Below are 18686 nucleotides of genomic sequence, written 5' to 3' on the forward strand. Positions count from 1 at the left end.
AAAACCCGAGTTGCCACAGTTCCCGTGCTGCCTTAAAAATCTGAGTTGACTGAACTTAGGTTAATAATCAGTTTAAAAGTGAAGTGATTTGAAAATAAAACCAAGAAAAAGTTGAATTATCTTGGGGTTAATGAAAAATTATATATTTATTTTAAACAGAAAAGGTTAGTTGATTCCACTAAATTTCTGTATGATGTTTTATTGTGTAAAAGCAAATTTAAAAGAAGAAAAAATAGTTTGAATTGCTTTTTCTTTCTCCTTTTTACTTTGTATATTTATATATTTAAGTATTTTTTAAAAAGTAAGTAGTTATGTGGATATTGCCCAGTAACTTTTTTTTAAATGTCCTTTTAAAAGTGGAGTGCGACTCTGTCTGACAACCTGTGGCTGGTGCTTTTGGCTCATTGTTTGTTTTTTCTTTATCAAAGTTTCTCTGTATTGTTTCCTTGCCATACACCATTGAATGTCAAACTTCCATTACTGCCTGCATTAAAGGCAATAAAATTTTGAATCTAAATCTGATAATCGCATTTAAAAAAAAAAAAAAAGAACAACAGATCATTAAACTGCAAGATGCTGCAGGAAAAGATTAGCAAATCATTTTTTTTTAGTGTTTTATCAAATAATATATATGTATTTTATATATATGATAAATGTAGCACCATTATTGCAGATTAATAAAATATATATATGCATTTCTTCTTAAATTTTGCGCTCATTTCATTAAATCTCTTTTCTCCAGCTTATTGTGCTGAGTGCTCTCAATAATTTAATTTGCATTGACCTTTTGCCATCTATCTGTTAGTATAAATCCAGAAATCCCACTCACACACACAGAAAGCCAGAAGACTGTGCGAAGCCTTAAATGCACTGAAAGTCTGATTGGCGGAACAGACAAAGAGGGTTAGAGTTATCCCCCAAAATGCATCTGAAACAACACTTTATTAACACCACTGATTATATGAAGTCATGGTCAGTGATTAACAATGGAAAGCTATCATCTGGATTGATTCAACAAAATCTCCCTTGATCCTCCAAAACCATGCAAACTTATGCTCGATTAAGGCTCTTTGGACCGCGGGCCTCGATCCTCTTAAGTGGCCGGACGTCAGAAGCAAAAGTGGAATTCGATAAGTTGAGGAGATAGAGAGAGATGGATTGTGAGAATCAGATCACACACACTGTCAGGCATTATCAGACAGCTACCACTTATTAATGGGGCTTAATCCTCACAAAAAGAGCTTTAACATAAATTACGTGGCGCTAATAAAAAGACAAACTGTTTTTTGTAAATATGTGATTTTGCACATTATTAAAAGCGGTGGAATTTGACATGTCTGCGGTTTCATATGCGTTGTGCTCAGACAGTGTGTTACAATCAGTTCCCCACTGTGGAATATATTGGAAAAGAGGTGTCTAAAGACAAACCCTGTTGAATGAAAAAAAAAAATTAAAGCCAGTTACACGTATTTACATTTATGAGGCAAGCAACAAGGGTTTTGTTTTTCATCCAGATGGACTCCCCGGCCTGACACAGCCGCATACAGTCAGACAAGCACACAGACGTATACACACAGACACACACACACAGACATACACACACACACACACACACACACACACACATACAAACACAGAGACACAGAAGTGCAGTGAAAAAAGGAAAGAGATGGAGGAAAAAAACTTGGATCCCTGCGGTGGTTTGTGTGTTGGAACAGGTGAACAGTTTGTACTCCAGAATAGCCATTACCAGCACTCTGCAGCAGGGCTGCAGTTGGCTGGAGTTGAACGCAGTGTGGCTCGACCAAACGAGAGGCTTATTTTTCTCCCTTTTTGTTAAAATGCAGATATGACCAGCTTCCCACTGCAAAAATTCTTACTGCCTCCAGTCCACTTTTCCAATTTTTTGTTTTTCCACAGAAAATAGCCCCCCGAATCTGACAATAAGAGCAAAATATGTTCTGAAATTGTTTATCAATATCCACGTTCTCTCTCTCTCTTTTATTCCTGGCAGTATTTTGTTTTGTTTTAAAGCGAGTCCGCTGAATATCAGGTTCAAATAAGGCAAATATACGACAGTCAATCAGTGCTGGATGATTAAAAGAAAAAGTATCTAGAATACACAACAACAAAAGGAAAAAACTGATGATGCACAGTGAATTACTTAGATAATTGTAATGTAATATGAACCTAGGAAACAAATAAATTCCATTTCCAATGAATCCACACAATTCAGTGAGCTACTCTCCTGGTCCATTTAACTACACACATGTGTACTATAATGAGCTGTAGACATTATGCCTAATTATGTATTAGACTGTGTTAGAGGGCCTAACAAAAGCTTTTGAAAGGGACAATTACGTTTGTTGCTTAGTTACATCGTTAAAAATATACCAAATCAGTGCAGATTATAGTGGGCGAGAATGCACATGTACACCGCGAGCATTGTTGCCAAAATGCACAAAATTCAATTCATTAGGAAAAAAGAAAACATTTTCGCTCCTGAAAAGGACAGTGGCATAAGTGAAAATAAACATTTTTTAACTGTTGTTGGTGAAATGTTCCTGTGGTTTAGTAAAAATAAAACATGAAACATCAGCCAAGCAATGTTGACACCTCATTTGTTTTTCCACAATAGACGACTTCAATAAAAATTCAGTTTAAAAGAATGGAGGAAGTTTAATTTAAATCAAAGTGAGCCGGTGCACTCCTCCCATTCAGTGTCTCATTCTATGGATTCAATGGGTTTGGACTGGCTATTGAAAAAGGACAGATGAGGGGTCTGAAATCTGGCCTCATCAAAAGAGGCTAAAGCCACGCCAGAAATATCATGGCAGATCAGCTGTCAAAACTTCAATTTGTGGACGTGAGACACAACTAATGTGGACCCAGCAGTGTAGTCTTTCACTTCCACTGCACAATGACTGCGGCTGCTGGCTGATGGCAGAGGGAGGGAAATATGAATGCAACAGATGGGATTTTAAAATTCAGCGTCAATTGTTCATCAAAACAGACAAAACAACAGGACATCTGTTTACCTGCTGGAGTGTCAATGTTCCTCAGCTCTTCTTTGTCCTGTGGCGGTGCCAGGTCCTCGCTCTCCTCTTCACATGCCTCGCTGGGGCTGTAGTGGCGGGGCTTCATCAGCAGGGACTTTCTCTTGTTGACGGGGGCGCCCTGCACCCCTTCCTGAGCACTCCTCTTCCTCGCCATGGACCCATATGGGCTGAACGGACAAAAAGCACAGCAGGGTCAACAAAGGCCTCAGTTTGGCTCGTTTTAAAGTAGAGCACGACTGATATATTAGTCGGCCGATATATGTAGGCCTGATATGGGACGATCACATATATATCAGTATTGGGTATGTGCTTTCTGTTACATACCCATATTAAAAGTATTTTTACAGAACATATAATGCAGGAAACGCTGCCTTAGCAGAACGAGGAATATTTACGAGGACAAGAGAAGCTCCCTGGCAGATGTAAAGGCTCAGAAACAATGTTTCTTGTTTTATACCCTTCCTGTTTCATAATTCACTTGGAGCATTAAAATATTCAGCACCTGACTGACACTGAACAGTACTGATGTTTATTTAGCTCTTTCATTTTATATTTATTTGTTTATTTCTAAAATTGGTTGACAATTATTTACTCTGTTAAGAATATTTAACTTAAATATTCTTAAATATTTAACTTAAAGCTTCTACACAGACTCTTTAACTGTTTATGAAACAGTCCCAGTTTAATACTGATGCTTGTTTATAACCTACATAAGCATATGAGACCATCCGCAAGAAGACAGCCTGTTCTATATAGTTATTCTTAATGCCTGCCACCGGGTCCAATTCTCCTTCAAATCCGATGACATGTGCCTGAGTTTATATTTTCTCATCCAAAGTCACAGTGAGTAGTATGTTAGCCAGTTAAAATGAATCAGGGGGAGATTTTTATATACATTATTTTATTTTTGACATTATATTTTGCGATTATTACAGCGGAAACACTTCCACTTTTGTCCACAGGGGGCTTCAAAATGACAGATCCTTGTAGTAGCTTTAAATATTCTTTAAGGAAGTTATTTGTTTCAAGAAAGCAGTCTTCTGAGAACCTTTGCATAGTCACATCAATGCACAATATACATGCGAATGGTCTATTTTCACTTCAGCTATTGGCACCCATACTGGTAACCGGTGAATTCCCCCCTGTCTAAAATCAGTATCGATACTGGTCTCAAAAATCCCATGTCAGTCGAGCTCTATTCTAAATCTCCAGCTATCAAAATCTGAGACTCTTTTTTGATGAAGTTAAATACTTGTAACATGATCTGGGAAGAAGATATTTTCTTTTTCGCATGAAGATGAAAAAGATGACAAAATCTCACCTGTGAGTCTCAGAGATGCAGTCGACCAGCCCTGTGAAATAAAGGCCAAAAAAGAACAGATAAAAAGTCATGTTTACATTTCCACTACAGTGGCACAACATCTGTCGACATATTCATCTTCAAAGGTTCGAGGCGGCAACTCCCTACTTTTCGGCTAATGAAATTTTTACGATGTCCCGTAAATATTTGTTTTGTAGATAATGTTTTAGGGATGACACCACCTGGGTTAATACTGCCTCACACAGCCTTTCACCACAGATTCGATTGTCTTTTACAATGCCATCGGGTATAATCAGCACAAGGATGGAGAAGTGGTCTCTTCATTGATCTGAAAAGCTTTTCATTCACTCTGCTCATTCTCTGGGACACCAACGGTAGCTCATCCTTTGACAGCATTGACAACATGATCTAAAAGGGTAAATCAATTTTCCCAGAGGCCTGCGTGAATCTCATTCACAAGTTCTGCCCCTACTCCCATGAAGCACAACCAATAATAACACTTTTCATGAATTTCCCCAGATGTAGTAATAGCTCCGGTGTGCACAGGCAGGCCTCAGAGGCCCTGAACACTTGCATAATGACATATCCAGTCTAGAGGTTTTCAATCACACACTATATACACACTCCTTAACTAATTTGAGCCAGTGTTCCAATTTAATGAAGTTATTCCCCTCTGAATAATGAAATGGCAGTGCAGTGCTCTTCAGACCAGTAAGATAATACATAAAATTGACAGTTATAAAGTTGGATTGTTGAACTGATAGCCCTAAACCATGGCGATAAGTGGAATATGTGTGTGTGTGCATGCATGTGCGTTTAGTTAAAAGCTGTACTCACCTGTGCTACTGTTACATGTTTTCAGGGTTTGCTCCTCACCTTCAGAATCCATCTGTAAATAAAACATGCAATGTACAGATGAGCCACTAAAACAGACAGATGGTATTATATTCATCATTTTAAGGCATTTCCTTTATTTGAAGTAGGGGCTGTGACAATATCAGATTTTCACTGCATGATTATCGCAGCCAAAATAACTCACGATAAAGATATTATTTGCATTACCTGTAGTCAAATCATTTTTATTGTTCTTTATTGTGTACTTTGTCTCTTTTTGACAAATGAATTACACTCAGAATAACAGTGTTGGAGATGTTGGAGATGAAGAGAGTCTATAGCTGCACAAAAAGTGTCATTACATTTAACAGATAGTGAAAAGGCAACCAGAGGATAGATAAACAAAAGATCTATACAGTGTAATAATATTATCATACATGTTTTACACTGTGAAAATGGAAAAGCTGAGAAAAAGCAAAATTGCAAAGCAACTTACTTCAATCGATTTTAGAGTTGGAGAGACTCCTAAGTTTTGAAAAAGTTTTACCAATTAATAATGTTTTGCTAAGATAATTAGCATTTCCTCTTTAGATAAAATTGAATTTTTGAGTTTTAGAAACCCAAAAACTCAAATAATGTGCAATCTGGTTCACAGCTCACTGTGAAGAATTTTTGAAATACAATTTTTTGGGGAAAAATTCCAGTCATATTCTTTTTACTTTGTTTATTGTGTGTTTAGTCTCTTTTTTGGTAAATAAATTACACTCAACATACAAGTGTAAGGAGGTGGAGAAAGAGTATGTGACCATAACCGTGTAAGAGCGTACAAAAAGTGCATTTACACTTAATGGATCGTGAAAAGGCAACCAGATGATGGATAAACAAAAGATCCACATTGTCTAGGCATATTATCATATATGTATTATTAACATCGCATCAATATTTCATTCTTTAAACATCACGGTTGTCGACAGTACTGGTATATTGTGAGACCCCCTAATCTGAAACACAAAAAGGCTTTAACACTTTATAGATTATTGGTGATTTCTGTCAGCCAGCCGGAGAACAGCGAGCCTTAAAATCAATTTGTGTGCACAACAACATCACAAAGAGCTTCTAAAACATCAGTAATATGCAAACACATAAAGTATGATGTTAGAGGGAAAAAAGTTTCAAAGGTGAGTAAAAATGTAATGACACTAAATAATGACATTAAAGTACGGACAGCACCTCACTGTGTGTGTTTAGACAAAAATAGTTGCTAAAATCCATCCACTCTCGCTGGCTGTTGCTTGTGGGCCCCAAATAAAACCTATTAAACATAATTATTCCAGGCTGATGGTGGCGTATAGTGGTCACAGGCCAGTGAAATCTGTGAGTCATAGGATATGCTGTTACTTTTCCCTGGTAATGGGAAACATGACTCCTCTCTCTCGTTTGCTGTTGTGATTGAAGGCACTGACCTGTCATACATTTATAATAGGGGAGCAGGTGTGGCAGTGATGGACCTTAATTTCCTTTAATAAACCTTTTATGTGCCACACTCTTAATGCCACGCCGGGCCCTCAGAGGTCCTGCTCATAATAGGTTCATTACTTTTGATTACTACAGCCTATTGAGACAAACAACTCCCAAACACTATAGATTACATTCTGTAAAAACGAATGTACCTCATTAGTTTGTAACACTTTTCCACACAGACATGCTTCAACATTTTGTGTAAATTTGTTGCTCTGAAAGGCAAAATGTTGCTCTTACATGCTGCAACCCTGAGATTGTAACATGGACATTAATCAAAGTTCAAATGATGTTATCAGTGTACCAAAATATCACCAATGACTCACAGACGTTTATTACCAGGCTGTTTTTTTAAATATTATTTGGCATTTTAGAAGTGCCCTGCTTATGTAAATCTTTTTAAAAAATTATTAAACTTGTTATACTTTCAAAAGATGTTTTACTATTTTGTATTTTTTCTCTCTAGATCAATTAAGAATAATATGTTTGTAAAACTGAAAGCACATTATAATTTAATAATAAACCTCAGTGATACAGGAATCACCTAATAGTGAGTAATGGATCCAAAACCTCAGTTTAGAGCCAGGATCCAGTATCCAGCTTCAGTCTGAGTTTGACAAGCAGACTGAAACCTTTCCTTTGTTAGCACTGCGTTTTAAAGTGCATCACATGTGCCTTTCTGACATAATTATGACCAAAACGGATTTTGACAAAGCAGAGGCTACTGTATCTCTAATTCACATAACGAGGAGTGACAAGTAACAAGACAACAGGAAGGCCTCCCATCCCTCCGTAGATGCTCTGGTGGACTAACAGGTAGTCCTGGCATGGCAACAACACAGACAAACATGTGACGCTGAGTGTTTACAAAAGCAGAACAAATAGATGCATTCAGGGTCAAACGGGACCTTTTATTTCACATTCCCTACAAAATCTGTCCGTATTATTTACAATTTCATAATTATTATTATTATATTATCATTCTTTTGGTCAGTGTATCATTTCTTATTAATACAGAGGGCTATATGGTGCAGATTAATGTAAAAATTCAGTCATGGATATATGAAAGTGGAATGGTAACTCTTTAACTCCCTGTATTTAGCCTTTGTAATTATGTATACAGCATACACATTTAATAAATGACATGTTTAATTGAAATTAAACATTATAATGTATTTATAAACAGCTATAAGAATTTATGCATTATTTGCCATCAACTGTAATTGACTATAACTGTTTGTAACATATATAATGTAGCTGTAAGCAGATATAAGTATTTATTCCTGTATTTGACAACAACTATAACTGTTTATATTATACCACTATTATACCATTTTAATGTAGTGTAGCAGATGTATGTGTCCATTAATGCATTTGTCAACAACTATAACTGTTAATAACATATTATGACGTAGTTATAAGAAGATATAGCTGTTTCTTAATATAGTTGTCAAAAATAACTCTTTATAACAAATTATAATGCAGTTATAAACAGATATAAGTGTTTATTAATGTATTTGTCAACAACTATAGTCCTCCTGTAGGCACACATGAGTGGAGGCTAGTTTAAAAACAGATACTGAATGATAATATGGTAAAGAACAGTTATAATGATATAAAATAAGAAATTATAATTGGTGGCACACATTGTGTACTTACACTTAGAATATCCTGATACATTTTTACTACTACATTATAGTGTGTTATATTGTAGTTTTTTAAAAAATTGTCATTGTTGTTGGCAAGTTCATTTATCAGCACTTTTGGTTTCTTTTCCACATTTAACTCCCATGTATCATGATTTGTTTGTTTGTATGTTATTGTGTTCTTTGTGTGTATAACAAGCTGCTCAAACCAACTGTCTTTGGTGGGACTGATAAAGTTGTGTTGTACTGTATTATAAACCATTTATTAAATTTTTACATACTGCTTAGAAACTTAAACAGACTTAAAGTGTTACCAGTGGCATTTTACATTTTCTTTTTTCTTTTCTTGGTCCTGTGTAATAATCCATATAATAACTTGGTGAATAACAGTGTAAATAAAGAACAATACCAGAGTGTATTTTAAGTGTTCTTCAGTGATTTTGCACAGTCTATCAGTTTCCATCTACATTCCTTTTCCTCGGCTATCTCGGCCTGCTCTCTGGCATTATATTTTTGTAAAGTTGCCAATTACTGACGTAAAATGCTGTATAGAGACAACTGGGATTGTCGCAGGATCACATTTCTAAGCCCAAGTCAACACACAGAAATATCATAAGGCCACTAAGTAAAGTGCTTTAGCTGTAAAAAAAGCAAAGATTCCATTCATTTCTATATTTTCAAACTCAGGTACCTTTGAAGGGAAACTGATTACAGTGAACATTATGCCTGCTTTAACAGATCTCTCTAAACCTTCTGTTATGGTTTCAAAGGAAGTTTTATCAGGTACAGATGCAGCTGAGACGACCTGACAACTAAAGCCAACCACTTACTTTAGAGAAAGCTGACTCAGCAACACCTTTTTAAGAGTATGTTATCTGCCAGCCTCCCACAGCTCTGCATAAGTAAAAACCAATCTGAGTTTGTGATCACTGTGGTCAAACAAGCAGCGACACTCCACCACTTTAGTGCGCTACTTATCGAAAACACTGTTACACAATCATTTATCCCCGGAGACTTTTTGTCCCTAACAAAAGTTATTTTCACTTCAGATTATTTTACCTTTGACTGCAGTTTTCCGAGCGCTCTGTAGGATAAGATGCCAGATCCGCACTGTCCACCCTGGTTGATGCTTTCACACTTGTTATCTCTCAGGAGATGATTGTGTAATTCATTATCTAGAACAGAAAAAACACAAGACACACGTATATTTAAAGAATTTGCAACTTGTTTGCCATATTACGCTTTCGTAATCTAGAGACAAGGAAGTGAACATGCAGTCAGAAAGAGGTGGAAAGAGCACATTAATACCTCACATGGAATAAGGAGCACGATGCAAATTGATTGCTTGACAGAGATCAAATTGCTTGCTTCTAATTAATACAAAACATCCAAGAGGGAAAACAAGGATGAACACAATGAGTACATTAAGCCTCTTCACTTCACAGATCTTATTATGGAATTATTTATTTCTGTTAGCTTTGAAAAAACAAAAAAAAAAACACAACATCTTCTTAATTATAGCTCACAGAGCGCTTCCCCCAGAAAAACAAAACTGGGGGGAAAAAAGAAGGAGGGGGAGGCGGGCGGTGGGTTGAGGGAGGGTTATTCACTCAGTTTCATTAGCATATGAAAAAAAAAGACTCACTACTATTTGAGCTGGTTCGTCATCTGCTGAATCATATTTATGCACCCCCCGCCCCAACCTCATACACACACACACGCACACCCCAAGTCCAACACAAATACTGCTTCTCAGAGGACTGTTTCCCCGCGTCTAGGGCAGATTTCTCAGGGGGAAAAGGAGGCAGCCTGATGCTTAGGGGTCTATGAGATTTTCTATGTGTTAATCTGGCTGCTAGCTGTCCTTGAGCCCAGCCCATTCCCCCCTAACCCCATCTGCTAGCATTCCCACCACAGAGGAGAGAATGGGCTGCGACTGGGGGTAGAAAAAGGGGAGAGAGACCTTCCCAGTCCAGCAATCATGAATAACCATTGCCTCTCGCACCATTATCAGAAAGGCTGGGTCCAAGCTGAGATGGTGGAGAGTGGAGGAAATATGTGTAAAACACCCCGCGACGCTCCTCCTGACATTACTCTAACCACACTCTCGCTATTTTGTTGTAAGTGATGCTATTATGATTATTTTCATATAATGCCTTATTAATACCATGCAGCTGCTGTGGATATTCATCACTGACCTTGAGTCTTTGTGTCCCCTTGTTCCCAGCTTATCCGTGCACTTGGGACGCTCTCATGTAATTAACACAGACATTATTGTGATGGAGTAAAAAAAAAAAAAAAAAAAAGAAAAAAAAAAAAAGAAAAACTCTGGTACTGTGCTGATACCTCATCTTGGAACCAATAAACCAGGCCCGGAGTAGCAAAGTAAGATTCTGGAGACCATAAAATTAATTACATTATTTACATTTCCTTTAGATAGGAGGGGGGGTACAGGCGAGATGATAGAGGCAAATGAGATTACACAAAATAAGATTTCAAAATGTCAGTGCTGCACACTCAACCAACCAACTGTTATGATTAGATTACTCTTTTAATATAATTACTGTCTGTGTGGAAACAATGCATACATAAAAAACAGAAGCCGCCGCGTCTTAACTGATTCCCATCCCTTTTCTCCACGAGGAGCCGTCTTCTCTTAACCTTTCTTCAACAGTATCATTTTGAATTATAGGGAACGGATGGGTGCTCTGTGCAAGGTCACTGTCTGGGGTGTACTCAACCCACCCCCACCTCCACCTCCACGCACACACATGCAACCCCCCCCCCCTCCTTGTTTTTGTTTCCTCTTCCAGAAGCACACTGAGTGAAGGGTTAAAACTGGAATGGATTTAATTATGGAATGAATGGAATTATAATGCGCCTGCAGCAAGTTTTCCTCCTTATTTATTAAAGCAGCTGATGGGCCAGGTTTGATGAGCCACTTCTGGCATAATTGAGTCATCACACAAAGAGGGTTCCTCGCATTCAGAGTGGTTTTATCAGCAGCAAACAGACCTGATTACTGGCAATTACACTCTGATCTAGGGGAAGGAGAAAAAAAGGGTAAATGTGCGGGGTAACTTCTGTGTTTATAGTTTACCCCGGGAATAATTTTCACATTAATTTTACATGCTAAGTGTTTTCTGTTTATGTATAATAAAGAGCAAACGGCAGGAGATAGCACCTTTTACTTTCATATTTCCTTGTAATGAATGTCTGAGGATATAGAGAGCTGATCGCAAATTTATATTTACCCTATAGGAGGTTTGAAAACCAGCTAAACATACAGCCTCGTCTCGCTGAAGGGAAAGGTGAGCTGGCAGGGATATACCTGCTTGGATGGTGCTCACACCTATTCTGTGGGAAAGCAGGTAGAATCGTATACAGACAAGCAGGCGATTGCTTTTGCCATTTTTCATTGAGATGCAAATGGGATCGTGGAGAGTAAATTAAGCTCTGCACAGAGATTAAAATCAACTTCTGTTCAGAGAGTATTTAGATAAACAACTTTTCTTTTTTTGTCTTTTTTTTGTGAGGTGGCCAGGGAGCCATCAGACACCCTGTGCCTAAATACCAGCTGGACATTAGAATAATAGCTGAGATATATTTTAGGAGTGGGGAGGGGACAAAAGAGGTTGAGGATGTCTGATTTATGTTGGGAAAAAAAACGTATTGTCCACGATACAATATTTATCGCAACATTAAAGAACAGAGAAACTGTCAACTTGACAAAATGTCCTTATTAAAATAAAAAATCTGATTTGTACAGCATTTATGCTTGTGTAAAATTAGTATTTCCAAGTGCTTCTGCTTTGCTTTTTTAACAAAATAAAATAAAAGTAGCCAGCCATGACCTAAGCATGTGCAAAAAATTGGCATGAATGGTCTTTGGCAATGAACGCTTGAATCATGTATGCACAATTGCCAAACAAAACAATGCAGCAATCAGTAGCAGTCCTTTTATAAAATAAAATAAAAAATAAAATAATTAACCATGTAATATTTCAGTATATACTGTCACAATCTGGTACGGTATTGAGTAGGATTGTAATGATACCAAAAACCATGATGGAAAGTCCACATACAATATTTATTGTACTAACTAAAAACAAAGAAAAATTATGGAACAAACGTCCTTTATTAAAATAAATCTGAAGTGTACAGATTTTTTTTATATATAAAATTGTTTTTTTCTTTTAACTTAAAGTGCTTCTGCTTTCTTTCTTTAATAAAATAAAATAAAAGTAGCCAGCCATGTGCACAAAATTGGCATGAATTGTCTTTGGCAATGAATGCTTGAATCATGTATGTACAATTGCAAAAACAAAAACAATGCATTAGTCAGTAGCAGTCCTTTTACAAAATAAAATAAAAACAAAATATTTGTGAATAATACATGTAATAAAAGTACATATAGTCACAGTCTGGCATTTTTTTAATCACAACACTTAATTGTACCATTTATAAGAAAATTACATTTTTTTCATTAAAATTAATTAACAGAATTTCACAAATGTACTTTAAATATTAAGATGAGTTTGTTTAGTATAAATTTCAGAAGAAAAGAAGGGTTTTATGTGTGCTGCGTATGTATATGCCCTTTCAAATAAAAAATAATATCAAAAAATATATACTGTATGTGACAGAAAATTATTCTGCCGGCACTTTATGAGCATTCCTCCGCCTGCTAGAGGTTTCTGGATTCATACAGACACAGTAAAAAATCTTGAAGTCAACTGCGATTTCAGATATAACAGCCTCACAGCTACCCTGACGGCCAAGCAAAGTGTTTGTGCCTTTTGCCAAAGAGTACTTTTATAGAGGAGCGTATTGGCATCTTATCACTTCTCCAAGACAGAGATGCTTCAATAAAAGAACACAGCTCACAGAATTCTTAACAGACAATTAGGAGCCTGGCTAGCCACTATCGCTTCAATGATTTGTTATGATGGCATAACTACAGGGGAAACTTGTTATTGGACGGAGTTAGCAAGAGTCCCATAAAAGAGTCAGATGGTGACACCTTTGCCGAGGTGATTTATGAATCTTGTAATCGCCTTCCAAAGTCATCCCAAAGCCTTCCCTCTAAATTGAGTTCATCTGGAGCCGGACCACACAGAGGCACCAAGTCCAGATTGTTTCTTCTGACATCAAAGAGCCAATTTCTGTTTTTGACCAAATTTCTGGTGCTTTTAGTTCCCTTATCGTATGAAAGGGGCCTAGATGATATGCTATTTTATTTGTGAATTTCAATCCAATTAAGAACACCAAAATATTGAGACAAATAACATTAGTATCTTCTTACAACTACACTATGAATCAATAGCATAATAAACGCAGTGGCAGACAATTCATCCACTGGCAAGTCTCCAGTCTGCCAAACCACTCTCATGTTAGTTTGAATCTTTGAATTCTGTCATGAACATGCTTTTTCAAACCTGTCTAATTTGGGGACAGGTGTTTGGGGAAAAAGAAGTTCCAGCCCTGGTGTAACAATGAGCAGAGTAATCCTGCTCATTGTTCCTGCCCAAGGAGGCCCTTTCATGGAGGAGGTTGCATGAATGCTACCAGGTGGTCTGCAATTTGGAGAAACGTAGTAACCGTTCCAGCTAATCCCCCCCGTCACAAAAGGCAGGTCTCCAGTGCTCCAGGGCTCTCCGGGGCAAAAGGGAAAAGTTTACCTCGAACACACAGTGTCTGAAAGGAGTCAGGGACTCGAGCAGTGATTCCTAATCAGATTGCGCTGAAGTGAACAGCTCGCATGGCAGCTGTAGTTTTCCCAGGGTTAATTACCTTTCACTGCTCTCTCTAAATGAGTCAGCTGTTCCTGTCATTAAACAACTCCACTCTATCTCTGCTCCTCTGTCCTCCACACACATGTGCACACGGCTGCGCACGTTCACACGCACACACACACACAAATACTGACCCATACACACATGAGGGTATATAGTAAGGTTGAAATATTGATAATTCTTTGATATCGCATGTTAAAAACAATTCAATATCCATTAATTATAGTATGAAAGTATCAGAGCTATAAAAAATGAATAAAGTTTAGGTCTTTATTGTCCTGCCTGAAATGTGGCTTGGAGCAGAACCAGAGTGGTCAGTGACTTTTTCTGTATCACTGTGTGCAGGTTGTTCATATATATGTAAAAAAAAAAAAAAAAAAAAAAAAGCAAAATTATGCTATTTTCTTGTGTCTATGACTTTTTTTTTGCCATGGAATTGATTGCCATTTTTTTAAACAAGTATAGTATTAAAGATTAAAAAGATTAAAAATCTGGTATTGTGACAACTCTAGAGGCCTGATAGGTAAGAGCCAGCACAAAGGAAGTCACAAAGCATCTCCTCTCTCATCTCGCTGTTTAGAGAGATTTTAGTGGGTAAATCAAACTGAAACTAAAAGCGGGACACATTTTGCAAACCAAAAAAATATCATATTTTGTGTCCCCAGGACTTTTTGGTAATGAAAGACGTACTGAACATTTTTATTTATTTATTTTATACTAGTACTGAAGTTAAAAAGTCTGGTTTTGTGACAACTTTAGTATATAGTGTTTAGAGTTGGACTGATGTATTAGTTGACCAATTTTATCGGCCCGATATTGGCCTATTAAAGCTGTGTCCGTCTATAACAGTATTGGCATATACGTTGTCCCATATGTACCAATATGAATATGAAAACTTTTTTTTTAAACAGAACATATAGGCAGCATTTGATCACATATTTGATCCTTTTTTCTTAAATCCAGTCAAATAAAAGAATACATTTTGCTTTATTTATGTTTTTTTTACTCATAGTTATTTATAATTATTAAATATACAAATGAAAGTTCGCTGTTTCAGGGCCCTGATGTCATTTTAGACAATAAAGTTTATTGTTAAGCTATAAAATATCTGGCCTCCATTACATATCTTAGCCACTTTTGAGTGTTGTGTGTTTATGTATATAGTCTATGTTCTGTATATTATACTAGATTTTTTTTACTCCCTAACATCAGTATCTGCATTGGCCCCAAAAATATAGTATCAATTGGGCCCTAATATGGACCCACCTTTGTTTTTTCTTGTATTTTTAAAGTATTGGACACAAAAGACTATTAAAACATTAATTATTTGAATATTATAGCACCTTTGATCACTTAACTAATCAGTCAGGGGCCACTGAAATGGAGGTTGATGTCTTTTTATTTATGCTACTGATGTTTATGCAGATAGAAGGCAGTATTCCCAATACACCTCCCCTACCCTGTTGAAGCAAAATAATGCCAATCTGTCAAGGTCTTATTCTAAACAGCCCCTTTAGTACTAATTGAGTATATATAGGAAGCAAACATGTTCACATATGTGCACACAGGCGTACGCACAAACACACGGGTACACGTACATGCACACACAGACACAAACACAGAGTCCAGCTCTGATATAGTTGTGCTGTCATCAATTCTGAACAATCTGTCTGCTTACTGAGCTCAGTGGCTTAGGATGTTGGGGGAGTTTTAAGTGATTTTTGCCACTGTATGGTAAAATCCCTTGGCCACCTGGATTACAAACTCTAGTCCTTTAACTCATGCCAGTATAAATCCGTGTTAACTCGGATTTACCTCTGGCATATGAATTCTCAATCTGCGTAAGCTTTGTTTGGAATGAGTCGAACATAAGTATTTCGTGCAGTAAGGATGCCCGATGGTGAATTTTCCTATTTCTGTGAAACACACACTGGGAGATAGTTCACGACTAAATCAGTTATCAGAATAACTAGACAAGCCTTGAGCAGCGTTTTATTACACTCAAGAGGTGAGGCCCGCGTAGCCGCTCACAACCAGGTGGAAGTGTGCGAAGCTGCACTGTGAAATCCCACGTAACCATGGCGACGGATATAAACTCAGAGCTGTACACTGTGGTCAAGAGTTTAATCAGATTCCTTACACCAAGATTCAGCTTTGCTTATTGTCAGACAAAAATTATTTGCTCAGTTGTTCAAACACGAGGCCTGGTCTGCTACCAAAGCGATCATGATAAAATAAAATATGGCATGAGCAGCCTGGAGGATCTAAATTAAGTATTATCCAATATCCATACAATCTCTCACACTCACACATACGTACGCACACACACACACACACACACAGAGACACACACACACCATGCACACTTCTGGGCGAGCAGAGTTAAGCCAGACTATTTTGTACTTAAAAGGTTAGCAGGGCTGTTTTGTGAGTTTGATCCACGCTTGCCAAATCAGCAGATGGTCCATGAATATGATTATATGCATCAATAAAAGGAGTAATCTTTAACAAAATGTAAATTTGACTTAAGTCCAGGGTTTAATATACGCGATGGACTTTAACCCACTTTTCCAGTATGACAGTGGAGTACGATAAGCTAATGCACTTAAATTTTTTGTATTACAGCAATCACTAATGATGCTCCAGTGATGCTACTATTCAGAGATCAAAAAAAGAGTCTGAGGGAAGATGTCTGCACAGTGTTTGAAATGTGTCGAAACAGCATCTATTCACTTATGAGTGAGTATTTTAACAGTTCAGCAATCGATACAAACTGAGTCTGGGTGCTTAACAAGATCCTCTGCTGTGCTGTCATGCTCTATTGTACATTTCAGTGATTTCTAGATACATCCTCGACAGAGCTGCAGTGATTAGTCGAATACTCAACTATTAAATTAAACGCCAACTATTCTGATAATCTGAGAAAAACAGTCCAAATTCTATGATTCCAGCTTCTTAAATGTGAATATTTACTGGTTTCTTTACTCCTCTATCACAGTAAACTGAGTATCTTTGGGTTGTGGACGTCACATGGGCTTTGATTGACATTTTTTACTATTTTCTGACATTTTATAGACCAAACAAGTAATCGATTAATCAAGAAAATAACCAACAGATTAATCATCACTGAAAATAGTCGTTAATTGCAGCCCTAATCCTTGGACAACACACACGCTTTACTCAGGGATCAACCACAGTAAACTACCTCTGAGTGCAGGCACAAACACAAAAAATAAACCTTGACACTTTAGAGAGTCAAAGCCAAGTCAAAGCTCTGATACAAACTGGCATTAAGTGCACATCACACGAAGTGCGAGCTATGAAAGTGGCTAAAATGGAGAGAAAACTTTTAGCAGCAATTCAGAAGTTAAGAATGGTCAAGTAAAAATGTGGTGATCTTATTCTGAGTCACATAAAACAGCATCTCTCTTACTGACCCTTCCATGAAGCTACTTATCTGAGCCTGAGGCTTTAACACACAGCACATCCTCACACAGACAAACAGCATCACTTGTCTCCCACATCTAAATGCACTCATGTTAACATGTCCGACAGGGCAGAATCGCGAGCTCGACTTACCATGCCCCCTTTAGCCTTTGTTTTGCATCTCATGGTGACGTCGGGGAGGAGACGGAGCAGAAGGATATCGAGGTGGGGTACACAGGGTATAGTCCAGAGTCTCCTCGCTGCTGAGAAGAGTGTGTGTGTGTGGTGTGTGTGTGTGCAGGGACACTGTGATATTCACCCGAAACGCTAAGCTTTTCTTTTTTTTTTCTTTTTTTTTTTTTGTAGCCTTTGTGTCATTCACTTAACAACCAATCTCATTAGCTGCTGGGCTACAATGGGCTGAATTATTTTCTGTGTAAATACACCACATGGTGATCCTCAAGGTAAGACCTCTGAAGGTCTTTTTAATCACATAAAAGATAGATTCACCCCCAGAATAAAAAAAAATCAATGATTACTGGAAAGAACAAGCTGAGTAAGACAGTCATTTAGAGTGACTGCAATTGAGAAATGAGATTTATATTCCTCAGGGTGTATAATAAAGAGTGTAAATATATAATTATGTGACTGTAATTAATATTACATGGTGATATATACTTATAATTATATTTTCAGCACATATGCAGGGGTATTATATGAGAGGATGGATGGGAGTGCTGCTACTCAGCTTTTTAAAGAAAATTAAAGGATTTCAGAGGTAAATTATATGACGATAAAAACCAAAATTGTGTACATGTTTAGGGTTTTTTTTGTAGCAAATCTCTTGCTGCAGTGCTTATTGGTGCAGAACCATGAATGCATGTAAAATGTAACTATTGTAAGTACTTGAAGTCATGACAGCTGTCTATAAGCATCAGGGACATGTCTATTGGCCAACTTGACCCTTGTTAGAAAACAAAACAAATACAAAAAGAGAATACTGCAGCCTGGGACTGCCGAGCCGGGTCACTGGAGATTTTCCAGACAAACGCCGCACAGGGGAGGGGAGGGGAGGAAGAATAAAAAG

At 37.3% G+C, this 18686-nt stretch overlaps 1 protein-coding gene across 3 annotated transcripts in view; it reads right to left on the minus strand.

Annotated features, from left to right (window-relative positions):
- The window catches only part of st18 (ST18 C2H2C-type zinc finger transcription factor), a 43173-nt gene that overhangs the window by 20403 nt on the left and 4084 nt on the right, over positions 1 to 18686 (minus strand). For 2 of the 3 annotated variants that reach the window (XM_084732563.1, XM_084732561.1), the window contains exons 2-5: positions 9438 to 9553; positions 5218 to 5269; positions 4381 to 4411; positions 3039 to 3226 (exon numbers count right to left, since the gene is read on the minus strand). In XM_084732563.1, coding sequence (XP_084588689.1) covers positions 3039 to 3226; positions 4381 to 4411; positions 5218 to 5269 — 271 coding nt within the window. In that variant the 5' untranslated portion in view covers positions 9438 to 9553. Of the gene's footprint in view, positions 1 to 3038; positions 3227 to 4380; positions 4412 to 5217; positions 5270 to 9437; positions 9554 to 17752; positions 18109 to 18686 lie in introns of those variants that run through there. The other variant, XM_084732562.1, reaches the window with a different exon arrangement.

Source organism: Lutjanus erythropterus, chromosome 12, assembly GCF_056507025.1.
Source record: "Lutjanus erythropterus isolate fLutEry1 chromosome 12, fLutEry1.hap2, whole genome shotgun sequence".
NCBI classification, from domain to species: Eukaryota; Metazoa; Chordata; class Actinopteri; order Lutjaniformes; family Lutjanidae; genus Lutjanus; species Lutjanus erythropterus.